Source organism: Gigantopelta aegis, chromosome 15 (genome assembly GCF_016097555.1).
Source record: "Gigantopelta aegis isolate Gae_Host chromosome 15, Gae_host_genome, whole genome shotgun sequence".
Lineage (NCBI taxonomy): Eukaryota > Metazoa > Mollusca > Gastropoda > Neomphalida > Peltospiridae > Gigantopelta > Gigantopelta aegis.
Window position 1 is genome coordinate 26,444,652 of NC_054713.1, and position 15,713 is coordinate 26,460,364.

The 15,713-nt window shown below is 36.8% G+C and overlaps 1 protein-coding gene across 1 annotated transcript in view; it reads left to right on the forward strand.

Annotated features, from left to right (window-relative positions):
- Positions 1-15,713, forward strand: part of LOC121389656 (protein RER1-like) — a 49,830-nt gene that overhangs the window by 20,798 nt on the left and 13,319 nt on the right. Inside the window, exon 3 of the mRNA XM_041521304.1 lies at positions 7,143-7,247. Within this exon, the coding sequence (XP_041377238.1) occupies positions 7,143-7,247 (105 nt within the window). The remainder of the gene's footprint in view (positions 1-7,142; positions 7,248-15,713) is intronic.

The following is a 15,713-nucleotide window of genomic DNA, read 5'->3' on the forward strand; positions in this document are numbered from 1 at the left end:
TCACGTGGTCATGTGATCAAAATTATAATGACTCGGGTCACATTGCATTGCCAGCACCATTTGATTATGAATAAAAACATTAAAGACATTTTCAAAGATTTCAAATGGATTAAACGTATTGCAAATGTTCACGGGATGTTGGATGGTGTAATAGCATACTATAAAAATGGCCGACGTTCATATTATCACTATAGCCGATGAATATATACTTACGTTCATTCACATGGTTACTGTCTGCTATTGCATTTCCGGAAGAAAGAATGTTCACCCTGTCACGTATGTTCAAAATACTTTGTTAAAATCTATATACTATTCAATTTAAACGAGTATGGTAATTAATTAAATACACTGGTCGAATACTGGGTACTGGTCGAATACTGGGGTCACTGCCCTATATATATATATATATATATATATATATATATATATAATTTTACAGTATAGGCAATCTACTTGAAAAAGTAGTCAGATTCAAGTAAAAAGCTAACTATAGAGTAAGTTCTTAGGGGTTTCTCAGAAAGTCATATATTTCTTAATTACAAATACAAAGATCATGCTTATAAATACATGAAAAATTAAGTTGTATTCTTTGGTTTCTTGGTTCAACTATACATGTATGTTGGCCGTCCCAAACCCGACTGATCCTGGTGGCCATGGATCTCCTCTATGCATTATTTCATCCCTGATTCTTGAATATAAATTATATTTGTATCAGTCCTTCAGGTGAGCGATTAGCATTCCATGGGAAAACGTTGAGTTCACATTGACAAAAACATACATGTACGCCACCAACCCACACACCCTGCAGTGTAATAGTGTTGCCACTTTCAGAAATTTATATTTACAAACAAATTAATATTGACTTCCGATAACATTGGTTTAATAAATTTTCAAACACTGTCAGTGGCAATGTAACAGTAAAATAGTTATTGCATTTTAATAATGTTGTTAAAGACATGATTCTAATTACTATTTTAGGGCTATGCAAAGCGCTTTGAACAAGTCTTGTTTTAAGAAGTGTCGAGAAGTTTGAAGAACAATTAAATATGAGCTCTAGAATGGAGTTAATAAACTGAAGATGAAAAGTTCCACTTTTAAATAATATGACACTAACAATGATTTTTTTTTAACCATTTATATTTCTTTTTTTATATATAAAGATGAGCGATATTTACTAATTAGCCTACAAAGCTACAAATTAAAGAATAATATAAAATAAAATAATACTAAGCAGCACTCAAAGTTCTCGACCAACAAAGTAACTAGTTTTGCTGACTGGAAAGTGGCCACTGCATTGACGCATACTATCAGATGTACCTTAAATAGGATATCAACTCAGTTTGAACAAAATTATAATTAATATATATGTATATCGATTTAATTGATTGTATTAGGATTCTCGTCTGATAACAGTTAATAATAACTGAAAACGAAATAACGCCAAGCGACTACAAAATCATTTTAATGCGTTTCAAGAAGTTTCTTACAAATAGGCCGTATTTTCTACGTGACTCCATTTGCAAGTTGACTTTTAAACATGTTCACAATTTTAAAGACCTTTAGTTTAAAAGCAAGTGTAAAACAATGCACCATTCCTTAAGATCAACATCTTGAGAAAGAAGTCTCAGCTACTGTTCCTTGAGATACAGTAACATTTTAAGATTTCAGTCTTGGCTACTTCATCTTCAGGTTAACGTCTTCACTTAAACGTCTTGCGATTTCGATAAATTTGCATTCACATACTGTTAACCATTGCCGAGCCAGAGGTTCTGGGATCGAATGTCGCTAGGTCTGAACCCTAGGCTGCGGGATCGAATCCAACCAGATCTGTGAGCTTATGCCATTGGCCTGTTGGTTCTAGCCATTCCGTAGTTGGCACTTGGAGTTTAAACAATCAGAGCTTCACTACTTGGAGCTGTTAATCATAGTTTAAAGTATACCACTTGGTAATCATTATCTCTCACTTGAATCGTTCAGAGTACCACTTTAGAGCAATCGGTAGAGTTCCTCATTGCTTCATCTAATACTATCTCCATATAGATAGAGGGATGGTTCATGCATAAATAACATACGTCAGTCTCTTGGTTATATATATTTCATTTATTTCCCAAACAGAATCCATAGAGTTTGAACCATCATTTCATATATTTCAACATATATTTCATAACATAACATAGAATCAATCTCACATTTAAATTTCTAGGCAACGTGAATCTATCTCCATCACTACATAAGTTAGGATGGTTCAAACGATTTCTCTAACTGAGTTGATAAACCTATGGAGAGATGGTAAGATAAGTTCACATTACCTTTACAGCATTTCAGATCATTGCTAAGCACCGTTGGAATCTGTTTAACTCATTCTCTATCGAGTTCGTTCGCAACCAGTAAGGTCTTGGGATGAACCAGTGCTTTCACCCTCTATAAAGTCCACGATAGATGGCTTCGTTGGACTTCGGCAATTCCATTGGAGGTAACTTGGCCACCTCTCTATGGTAGGTTACGCAGTCTTTACATAGCCTCGCTTGGCATTCTACCAAGCCGTTGCAGTTGAGGCAATAGAAAGCACCTCTACCACCTTTCATCTCCTCCAAGTAAACTTGAACGTTGAAGGGGAGGTGCTTCATCCTATCCAAGTATTCATCCATGAGAACTCTAGAGTAGAATTGATTATCGATGATGGATGTAATGGGAGGTCTGAAATCCCAATTCACGGGTTCGAATGGAGGCAACAGCTCGTAGATGCATTTCTTACATAACGAATTGGCCAAGTGGAGAGTAGCCTTACATTCCAAGCACTGATCAAAATGGTTATCCACTTCTTTAGAGAGATTGGAATGTCGATAGACATTTAAACATTGGTTGGTATGATAGTATAAATCTCCAATATCCACAATGTCTGGAAAGTTCTGACCCAGATACGTGTACTTTTCATCAATTGGCGACTGATAATTGGACAATATTTATAATTCGGCATCATGTGACCATTGTAGAAGGTGAAGGAGAGAACTGTTAAGCGGGGGTGGGGGTGGGGATGTTTTGGTACCCCCATAATTTGTATACAAATAGGTTTTTTTTTTCATCTTTATTACGGATTATATGTTTAATTTTTTCTCAAAATTACTCCCTTTACCAGTTCATAATTCTCTCACTCGGAAATGTTTGAAATTGAAATAGCCTAAAACGGTTGCCTGATATCTGAGATTGAGTGCTAAAATTAGTAATTTGCAAATAATGATTCGGAACTGTTTTCAGGGTTATATCTTTTGATATTATTGGAACTACTTTTAGTTTCAAATGACAAAACTACAGATATCAACAAAGCGAGGTGTACTTAAAGGTAGCATCTCCCACCAAATTTTAAAATATAGGTGGTCTTGTTATTTTCAGTTTTGAATGATAATTCTTTACTATTTTAAGGGTTAGTCTATTTTTGGCGGTATTAATAAAATATTTTGTATTTATCTTCTAAATTTTAAGCACTGTTGTAACTTTTTTTATTTAGTTAACTACAGTAAGCAACAGAGTGAGAGGACCCCAGGAATTTTAATTAACCAATTGCTATTCTGTTATTCTGTCCAAGACCCAGCCACTGGCCATGCCAGAGACTGGGCCAGGGATGGATATGCAGGGCTCGAACTTAACGGCGGCAATCGCAGCAATTGCCGTTGGTGACATATAAACTGCCGTAGGTTGGGGGCGGCTCTGATGGCACTTTTATGCCACCGGATAAAACTTACTGTCATCGGTAAAGCTCCTCACCGACGTTAAAATAAAATGTATAAACGTGTAGGAACATTATCTGGCAATATTTAACAGGGATTTTTAGGTGCTGGTTGGAGTTAATGGGCGTTTAATTAGTACCATGCGATGGAACATAATTTAACACTATTTTTAACAGCCTCTGTTGTGTCCCATACCAGTATCCATATGTATGTTTGATACACACAATAAAAGTTATATTTTATTTTAGCAGTGAAAACATTTTTATTTTTATTGTTTCGGCAATCTCCGACTGAAAAAACACTAATTTGGCACCAAATTTGTCAAGTGATCAGAACGGTTATTCTGTCTTTTTTGTCCACTAACTTGTGTCTGATATTTTAACCTCAAAAAAATATTTTAGCAACATTTAATTTTGTTTGGGGCGGGGGGTTGGGGGGGAATTACTGCTTATAAAAACGGAAGTGGTAGTGTTCATGTTAAAATCATTTATCTTGGGTGCCAAATAATATATACACTGCCTTTACAAAAACGAAACTGCTTTTTATCAGCTGGCAATATCAATGCGATCGATTTACTCGATGAAGATGGAAATAAAAAGAACAGAAAAATGTTATCCCAAGGTAGGAGATCGCTTAAAAACATCTTTTTATTATTTTTCTTAAATTTTTTATTGAAATAATAATATTAAAAGTTTGATCGGTTTAGCAAAACGAGTACCTGTGAATATCAGACCGACACTCCGTTTTAACTGAACTACGTTTTAACTAACAGTGCACAAAAGATAAGGCAGCTTGTACATCATACCAACTTTTCAGTACCAGATACCGAGGGGCAAAATAAGGGATAGGTATTTGCTCAAAGTCGACCAAAACACAACGATATACGAAAACGAAACGTTCCTTTTTTTTCTTCTGTTTTTCATGCTATCATGTTGGGGTTTTGGGTTTTTTTGGGGGTTTTTTACCCAGCAAAAACACTGTATACAATTTAATGTCATCCATAGAACAATTTTCATGTCGAATTCATCGAAAACCAGGTTCCGTTAAATGTTAGCTTATGCTAGTAGTCCATAATAAATTTGTGTTTATTGAAGTTTATTGATATGCACTGAAGAAATTTGACATGTACATACAGAAAAATAACCTTTCAGTTAAGTTTATTTGCTGCAAAAGTCAGTTTAAAAAATTTTGTTTTTTAATTGACGTGGGTGGTAAATTCTTACGTTTGAGCCCTGGATATGCCTGAACCTTAATTGGATATAGGCATAAATAAAGAGTTGATATAACCAATTGTAAATTTAATTTTTAATTTTTAACTTGACTTATGATGTACATAAAATAGTTAAAAAAATAAATAGTTTGTGCAAACATGTGGGGTAGAATGTAAAAACTATGTACTTTATGAATATTCACCAGTGATCCAAACTTATTCCCCAGTGCTCCTAAAATATGTGACACTGTGCCTAAAATTAGAATGTTAGGAGCACAGTGCTCCTAAAAAAAATTCAAACTTTGAGCCCTGCTAAGCAGGGTTACACGGTTAGATCTTCATCATTTTTTTTTATGGTGTTAACACGACTACCTAGCTTTCATTTCAGATAGTCCCTTGAAGTTTCAGGTGGTCCATATTTTGTAATAATGTGGAGTTAAAATAGCATTATGGTTTGTTATTTTGATAATTTAGCACTGGGTAAATCAGTTGCATGGACTTTCTTAAATATCTGACCCTCTGCTTGTCTCATAAACTATATGTATACTACTCAAAAGAATTTAAGGGTCAGACGATATTTTCGACATTATTTTCTGAATGTCAATTATATTAGCTAGACCATAATGTCACGCATGGTATTGTTCCATTTTGACGAAAGTGGGTCTAAGCAACCCATAAATGAATTAAAATCCACTGTCATTGACACTGTCGACTAGTTCTAATGGCGAAAACATGCTTACATTTGCATGTAAATTAGGGCGAAAGCGAAAGATCTGCTAAGTGCCCATAACTTGCTTTTTCACAAAGTGCTTCATTTGCACGCTTTGCACGTGTATTCCATGTTCCCAATGCTGAATTTCCGTATAATTGGAGCTTGCGTTCGTGTACGGTGCACACTCCAAATTCGACAATGGTACGATTTCAACTGACTATCGAAGATCGAGGAAGGGCTATTGCTTGGCTTCAGGATGGCAATACGCAAAGAAATGTTGCTCTGAGACTTGCGTGTCAGTCACAGTGTCGTTGGCCGACTGTGGCAACGGTACCAAGCAACGAATTCTGTTCGAAATCGTCCACGTTCGGGAAGACCCCGAAGCACTACAAATAGAGAGGACCGCTACATCACCAATATGGCACAACCACTGCACGCCGATTACGTGACAATCTGCGGACTGCGAATGGAACTTGAGTGTCTGATCAAACCATACGCAATCGTCTGAGAGCCAATAATCTACGCTGCCGTCACCAGGCTGTTCGACCACCACTCCTACCACGTCACAGAACGGCCAGACGTCACTGGTGCACGCTTCATCTGCGGTGGCAACGTGTTCAGTGGGGTCGAGTGATGTTCACTGATGAGTCCAGGTTTAGTCTCCAGTTCAACGACGGTCGGGTTCGTGTCTACAGACGTCCTGGGGAGCGCTTTGCTGATGTTAACGTTAGACAACGTCACCGGTTCGGTGGTGGCAGCGTCATGATGTGGGGCGGCATCTCTATCCACCACAGGACCCCCCTCTATGTGGTGGATGGCAATCTGAATGGAATCCGCTATCTGAATGAGATTATCCGGCCGTTGGTTCTCCCAGGCCTTCAGCAGATTGGCGGCGGGGTAGTTCTGCAGGATGACAATGCCAGACCCCACCGCGCCAGGGTGGTAACGGACTTTCTCAGACAACAAGGTATCGCCAGGATGGATTGGCCAGCATATTCGCCTGACTTGGCCCCAATAGAGCACGCCTGGGACGAATTAGGCAGGAGAGTTCGGGATAACCATGCCCCTCTGGCCAACCTTCATGATCTGGGTCAACTTCTTATGGCAGAGTGGCAGGCCATTCCCCAAGAGTTCTTCAGACGTCTGATCAACAGCATGAGGCAACGATGTGTCGAGTGTATTCGCGCCAGGGGTGGATTCACACACTATTAAACGAATGTTCTAATGTGTAAAATCCATGTTTGACAACCTTCAACTTTGACAGCATGTCATGTGACTTTCTTGTATACAGTGACGTTTATTTGTGTTTTTTTGTAAATATGGAACAATAAATAAAAAATTTGGTGTAGTTTACATCATCAATCTAATACACTCTGAAACTTATTTGGTTATACATTTTTGACCCTTAAATTCTTTTGAGTAGTATATACGTACACTCTTAATGCTTAGGTGGTACACATATACATGTATGATGTCGTTACATAATTCTTTTCAGATTCATCAACATTTGTTAGATCGAGCAACTCCATATTCAACAGCGCGATGGTGCGGCACAGTAGCTTTGATTCTGATGTATTCACTGAGGGTGTATATTTTACAGGTCGGTATGAGATGGTCTGCTTATCAGCAAACCATGTAGGATGTGTGTACATGTGACTTTATGCCAATGGCTTTTGTTTTGAAAAATATTTGCATTACTGTGAAAAGCAGTCAATTTCTTTTACCTAGCTTGTGAAATAGACTTTCACCTGCTAAAAACACCAATAAATCACAGGTAATTTTTCAAGAGAGAGATGTATTCACAAAATGTTATCTCATTTTAGTATAGTAGATTAGGTAAAAATCCGTTTTTTTAAATGGCAGGGGTCGAATTTAAAACAATGTGGGACATGGCAAGTGTTGCCTTCCATTTAATAACAAATTAGGGCACCAAGGCAAGTTCGAGGGGGACATAGGCAAACTTTTTCTTCAAAAGAGGGCCATGAAGACAAAAGTTTCTGAGATAAAAATTATTTCACCTTATGGTCTTGGACTAGCATATATGCTACATTTTTCTTAAATGCCCAATGTAGCAGATATGCTACATTATTAAAAGTATACAAGTTTTAGAAAATTAAAAAATCCAACATGGAAGTGTTCAATGTACACTAATACCTGTAAGTGGAATGAATATGATAGTTTTTAATATTCATTTTGAGTACAATGTACTTGTGCAATAGAGGGGTTAAAACCAGTTAATGTATCAAATATGCAGACACAGCACAAGACTACTGCATCCTTCCTGCACTGCCTGGCTAGACAGAATGAAGCTTGTTCCTGATCGCAACGTCCCAATCATCTTGCCAAGTCGAAAAGATATATTGGTTAATATGATATTTAAAATTACTAATGTGTAAGTCACAAAGAATATAATTTATAAATGTCGTCAACTTAAACTGCTGTAAATAACTATTTCTATGGGCATTTCAGCACATTTTGTTTTACATCCTGGTATAAATGACCTGTCACTTCGTGTCTGACTTTGCCAGATGTGAATTTACATTTTGTGTCATTTCTAAATAATAAAATGCTGGGTTTTAAGAAAACAATTTTTTCGTAGGACACAGTGGCAAATCAGGTAGGACAGCGCGGCATTTTTCTTGCCGTCGACACCGTACTATATATGGGGCATAATGTTAAGTAAGGATGGCACCAACAGCAATTGCCATCGATGCCTTGGTGAAATTTGTACCCTGAAATGGCCATCATCAAAAAACAAATTTGTCAATATCTTGGCTCCCAGGACACATATTTTTACACCCAGGGAATTCAACAGAACTGACTAAAGTACCCTACTATCACTTATTGTATGTTAAAATTAAACATTTATCTTTAATTAAGACTCTTTTGTGTGTGTGGGGGGGGGGGAGGGGGGTGTCACATATTAGCTTCTTGGCCATTCAGACCGGCCTCGGTGGCGTCGTGGCAGGCCATCGGTCTACAGGCTGGTAGGTACTGGGTTCGGATCCCAGTCGAGGCATGGGATTTTTAATCCAGATACCGACTCCAAACCCTGAGTGAGTGCTCCGCAAGGCTCAATGGGTAGGTGTAAACCACTTGCACCGACCAGTGATCCATAACTGGTTCAACAAAGGCCATGGTTTGTGCTATCCTGCCTGTGGGAAGCGCAAATAAAAGATCCCTTGCTGCTAATCGGAAGAGTAGCCCATGTAATGGCGACAGCGGGTTTCCTCTCAAAATCTGTGTGGTCCTTAACCATATGTCTGACGCCATATAACCGTAAATAAAATGTGTTGAGTGCGTCGTTAAATAAAACATTTCTTTCTTTCTTTCTTGGCCATTCAAAAGATCTGGCCTAGGAATGAGAACCATATATTTTTATTGCTGCTTTATTCTGGCAAGCATCCTAATTTGATTTGAACTTACGGTGCAGTGGCTCCTTCTTTGAAACACCTACTCAGTTGTCACACATGCAAGATCCCATTATAATTTAGACAGAAAGTTATATTTTAAAGCCTCGTTTATGTTAAATTGATAGTAATAGTAGTGCCAAAGCTTTTAAGGTTAAAGGGCACAAATAAAAAGTAAGTTTGTTTGTTCTAGCCTGATCAAACCACAAAAATCAGCCCATGTCAAAATCTTTTTTGACCTCTTTCTGGGATTTTAATTTTATTTTTTAATTTCAGTTTTGGCCTAAACTACTATAATATTGGGCTGTTGTGATATCTGTCGAACAAACATTTTAAAAACCCCGATTTTAGTATTATCAACATTAGTTTCGATCCGTTCTATAAATTACTATTAATAGTAACAAGAGTGTCGGTGCCACAAGATCTTGCAATGTGCGTTGGTTAAACATACTCTTGTGACAATGTTGTTCGAGTCAAATGGCAGTTGTAAAAACAACACTACGTCAAGACAGTACATGTGTGTAGCACTTGTTCATTTGACCTGACAAATGACAATTTATTTGGACAAAACTAATGTACCCCAGTGTTTAACTGGTGGACCAGTGAAAAAGTATGAAGCATTGTAAACTGACTGGAGTGTGTTCTATATTGTGATTGGTTAATTACATTCTTTTTTCCGGGATCAAATGAAAATAACACCCAGAAAGCTAATGATGTCATTAGAAAGTGACGTCATTTGCAATTGGAACAGGCGAAGTTGACGATTCAAGGGTCTATTGTAGCCAGGTATTTTTTTAAAGAAATGCCAAATATACAGTTAGTTCTTTAGAAAAAATTATTCAAAAATTACATTTGCGGGATCAAATAGACGATAACACCCGCAATTCTAAAAACTCCATATGGTTATCTGCTAAGTATCATATTTTATAGCAATTGTTGTACTTCAGTAAAATAATCGAAATATGCAATAAAAATTTTGTGGGTTGCAAGTTAAACAGTCTTGATAAAATAATGCCTCTGACGACAAATCATTTATTGATCGGCAAATAATATTCGATATTCGACACTATTTGCATTTTTATTTAAAAGTTGTTTTGTTATTTGCTTTTAAATCAAAATGTTTGCCAGTTTTACAACAAACGTGAAAGCTAGTTTTGGTAATTAATGATACAACGGAAATCTGTTAGGGGATTAATTTGACTTAATTAATTAATATACATGTATTAATCAACATTTATTATTTTATTAATCAGAATGTGTAAATTATGAAATACTTAAAGCTAATTTTGTACAACAAAACAAAATTATGATTGATCAACAAAACCCATATGAAAAAACACGAAAAACTATTTCTTGTTTGTTGGCAAAAAGTGATAGTCAAAGTGGATTTTAACCAGTAATGTGTTGCTGGAGGGAATGTGCTCGCAAGAAATTTGACTGGTTTGCATTTCAGGCATCGAAATAAGCAATGTGTTTGATAACCCATGTAGGCTACAGGTTACCACAAATACAGACATGTGCCTCATTCCACAAAGATTTCTCGGTCTAGCCAGTGCACCATGACTGGTATATCAAAGGCCGTGGTTGTGCTATCCTGTCTATGGGATGGTGCATATAAAAGATCTAGAGCTTTCTCTTGCTGCTAAAAGAGTAGCCCATGAAGTGGCAACCGTGGGTTTCCTCCCTCAGTATTTCTTTCCTTCATTCCACAAAGTGATCTAAGTGTATAGATTGCTTCATGTACATAAAGGGGCCCTGGTAACCCATTTATATTTCCATTATTACTATAAAATACCTTCAGGAAACATTTTGTTGTTCAAAACGTTGATTAGTGATATGTCTACTCAATTGAGAATTGATTAGCAATTATTGTTTAATGTTTTTAAATTGTGTAGCGATCTCCGAAACTTGCGTAGCGAATTGTGATGCGATACTGAACAAAATGTTCCCTTACCTTCACAGACCCACAGATACATTTTATTTATTCATACCATTGTTCTCATTGTACTGATACTACATGTATATGTATGTATCTAGGCAACATTCAGGTGATCAAAATTTAGATTGTGTAGTTTTAGCGTAATAAGATTTTGTGAAGAATTGTCGTTTTCGACTTTTTACATGTGATAACGTGAACAACCATTCTCAACCCAGGGGTGGGGAAAAGCCCTTTTTTCCCAGTCTGGGACCAATTCTCGATCTCTGAGACTGAAATAATTTTTTTAAAACGTGCGTTTGCCGGTCCCACTTTTGTCATTCTTGTCGGTCAGAAACACCTGTCCGTTTCTATTATAGGAACAAATTCCTATCTGCCAATTGGATCGGCCTGCCCAGACATTGGCATCTTGTGCATGATTTAAAATGATAATAAATAAATAAATAAATAGTGGTCAAACTGTCTGGTCTTTCAGACGTCTGTGATTTTAAAGTCTGCCGTAAGTCGGACCTACAATCAATCTACTGCCACTAGGCTAGACATTTGTCAAAGTCGCTGTGCTGGTCTCGAGATAAAACAGACGTTAACAATAACATCATTCTTGGTGAGAAAGCTACCAAGGTATTACACTCCAATTAAAACAAAGGACCCAGATTTTGCAACTGGTCACAATCAACACATGTCAATGCCTGTGTACGGAGCTCTGTCGGGTCGAGTGTCAAGAGTCCGAGGCAAGAGGCTTTTGTGAAATACAAACTGCTTGAAATAGCATAAAATATACTGAAATAATCTATAAATGTGTTTCTTGTTGACTGTTCAATGTAGTGTATCAAATAATTATAAAGGACTTTAAAATCTAAAAAAAAGTTTACACCTCTTTTTTTTTTCAAAGTGGGAGTGAGCTATCTTTAGAGCCAGGAGAGGTCAAATGTCATCCAATCGGCGACAACGTTATTAATTGCTTTGTCTAAATGTGTGCCAGCTCAAGTTGTCAAACGCTCCAACGGTGTTATTGTTTATTCATTTTCAGGACAGTACTGAATACTGGTACTTCTTATACATATATGGGAGTTAAAATGCATAACTTTTATTCCTTTTTTATATTATTTATTCCATTATGTAAAATATATATAATTAGTGTTTTTTTCGCTGTGATCAAACATTTTGTTTTTCTTTCATGTTTTGATGTTTATCGTTTCGCGTTTATGATTCAAGATAAAAATATAAAAATGCCACTGATTTTGTTTTTAAAACACTATTTGGCAAATATCACCCTTTAAATTATTTTATAATTTTTATTTGTATTCCTTTCTTCTTCTCTTCCCTCTCCCCCCCCGTAGTGATAGTGATGACATCACGTACGTGGGACCGATTGACAATTTTATTTTTCCCCACCCCTGTCTCAACCTATTTCGATCCACGCATTGCATCCTATTATATCATATTATTATGCGTGACTTTAAAAAAAATAAAAAAAAAAATATATATACTGAACAAAATAAGAAACTTCCGCTAACTTTGCTTGAACATAACTTGATGAAAACAAACCGGGGGAATAATTGTTATATATGTGTTTAAAGAGTGTTCCACGAGTCATCGTTTGGTGCAAAAATCATGGCCATAGGTTAACAAAAACTGGGAGAAATTTTTACCAAGTGTGGTAGGGGTTAAAAACAAACAACCCACTTAACCTTTAGACTACTGGATTAATTTTTAACAAAAACCACGTTGAGTGGGTACAAGTTTATAATTTTTACTCACATATATTCACTTAAATGTTTCATAAATACATGAAATAAAGTTCATATATGAATTGGTAAGTATTATTTTCGTGTCTTTTTTTGTACTTTTTATTATTTTAGATCGGCTAATGGTGATTAAAATTAGGCAAAAAATCGAAAAAGTTGCGTTTACTTACGGGCATTTGTGGCCAGCTGTCCAGTATTTATGTCCATTATTCCCGATAACAGTGGTTTTCTGACCAGAATTTTTTTTTAAACCCGAACTACGATTCATATTGCAATATTTGGTAATTTTCATTGTTGGTAAAACGATCAAATTCATTATCAAATTAGCTGTTACAATCAGCTATCGATCCCTGAAAATTACCGCGACGTGCCGCCATTGTTGTCAAGCGAAAATACTTGCCGAAAACCACTTTTTGAACTCAAAATTTCAAGGTATTTTCAATTGAAAAAATCAAAACAGAAACCACCATTTAAAAAAAAATCTTTTTTCTTTAATTATATTTCCGTTTCCGGTGAGTGTCGTGTGCAAAACGGCGGGAAATATGAATTGCGGAATGCACTGTATACGGTGTACAGTATATCGACTGATGTGACGTCGGGCGAGATATCTCGCCTGCAGTAGTCAGAAGGTTAATAATGAGTATGACCACCTCTTGAATTGACCACTGCAGTGCATCGCAGGCGCATAGAATTGACTAAAGTGTGTATCTCTGCCTGTGGAATATTGTTCCATTCCTGAATGAGCGCTTGACGAAGTTCGTTGACGTTAGTGGGTGGGTTGGGACGATGCCTCAATTGTCTGTCCAGACTATCCCAGACATGCTCGATGGGGTTGAGATCAGGACTTTTAACGGGCCAGTCATCAATGAAATCAATGTTATTTGTCCTAAGAAAATTTACAGTGTCTCTAGCTGTATGAGAGGTGGCAATATCATGCTGAAAAATCGAGATGTTGGCGTTGTTATGGAACAGAGGAATGACGTGATCGGCGAGTATGTCATCGCGTTAACGTTGAGCATTTAAATTGCCATCAATGACGACTAGTGGAGAACAATAACCATGGGCAATGGCTGCCCAGACCATGACACAACCCCCACCCCCGAAACGATCGTGTTCAAGAATACAACAGTCAGCATAGCGTTCATTTCTCCTACGGTAGACGCGCACCCGGCCATCACCACGTAAAGAAAATCTGGATTCATCCGAAAAAAGAACGGTATTCCAGCGTCGCCGTATCCGAGTGGGTACATGTGCCCAATTAAGATGATTTAGATGATGACGTTGCATTAAAACGCATCCGACGTAAGGACGTCGTGCATGTAAACCGTTCTCCCACAGACGATTACGAACAGTTTGTCCACTGATTCGGTTATTATGAAGCCCAGGTGTGTTAGCAGCAGTAGCAGTTTGGAATCGATTGCGCAAATGCGTGTTCATGATATAGCGGTCTTCACCAAAAATGCGTTGCAACACGCGGACGTCCACGACGTGGCAAATCGTTGGTACTTCCTATCGTTCGAAGATTTCGTATCGCTCGACTAGAACTCCCAACATGCCTTGCAACATCTTCTGTCGACATGCCAGCATCAAGCATGCCAATCGCCCCTTCGCGTAAATTATTGGGTATTCTTGGCATACTAAAAATGCTACAATGTAAAAAAACCCATTAATTTTATACAAATTTTGAAGCGTTTTCGTTCACTTGACAACAATGTCAGTAAGACAAGTAAAACAAATTGACCGAATACTACACGGGACATGTTGAACCATGCATGCACGTGCAAATTGAATTTCACGTTGTCGACGATTAACAGTGCAAAAATAATCGATAAAATTCATGAATCCTGATAATACAGCTCAAGGCTAATACTACCTATATAATTTCATTACACAATAAATTCTTTAACACAACAAATACTATATGTACAAATCGGAAGTTTCTTTTTTTGTTCAGTATATATTCATGCCCAAACCATCACACTGTTAGAAACCACCCCACACACATTTACAAATAGACTGCAGGTGTTAAAGGTTTCCTCCTACATCCAACTCCTGCTCTGGTGGACAAGTGAGAAAATATATAATCACTGATTAATGGTGTTTGGGTAGAGTTAAAACCTTTAGGTAGAGTTAAAACCTTACATCAATAAGTTTGCATTGATGTATGATCCTGAAATATTCAAAACTATGACATTAATATGTGACAGAATACAGTGTCTTATACATGTTGTACATGTATGTGGCATTATATGCAAATTATTGATTTTATGCTTGCAAAAATATTTGTGACGGAAAAAAAAATCCCTACCTACTAACCAATATTTAAAACTATTGGTCTGAAATGGACAAAAAAAAATATTTTTAGGGATGGCCTAAATAGGGAAATGTTTTAAGCCTTCGAGGATAAAGTCTCTTCATGGCACAACCTTAGCGGTAGCCTGGGATGTTTTGACTACCAATTTCTCACTTGGGCTACTAGATTTTTTTGGCACATCCATTTCCTACGGAATTAACAAGTTGCAATTTGTGTACAGATTATGAATCTTTTTCAATTGAGTAAAACAAACAAACATGTTTCACAATTTTTATCAAGTTTCTGGATTTTATAGAAAGTATTGTTTCCAGTAGTGTTAATCAATACTCATTTGTTTATTAATAATCACAGGGTTCGAACTTAAGAATTTGTCTCATACAGAAATTTAAAAACAAAATTGCCATGTGTGAAACTGCCCACCAATGGCAAATTAAAGTCTGCTCACAGCATTTTTTTTAAAATGATGTTTGTAGCAAATAAGTAAGACTGAAAGGTTATTATGCTGTATATAAACATTTTAAATGTACTAATTTTATATACTGGCAGATAATGTACACCAGGCGTAAACATTTTGCCCTCATTGATGAGCTTTAATGCAAGTGCCATTGAACATGCTTCTGACCTACATGCATGACAACTTATAGCAACTTCTGACCTA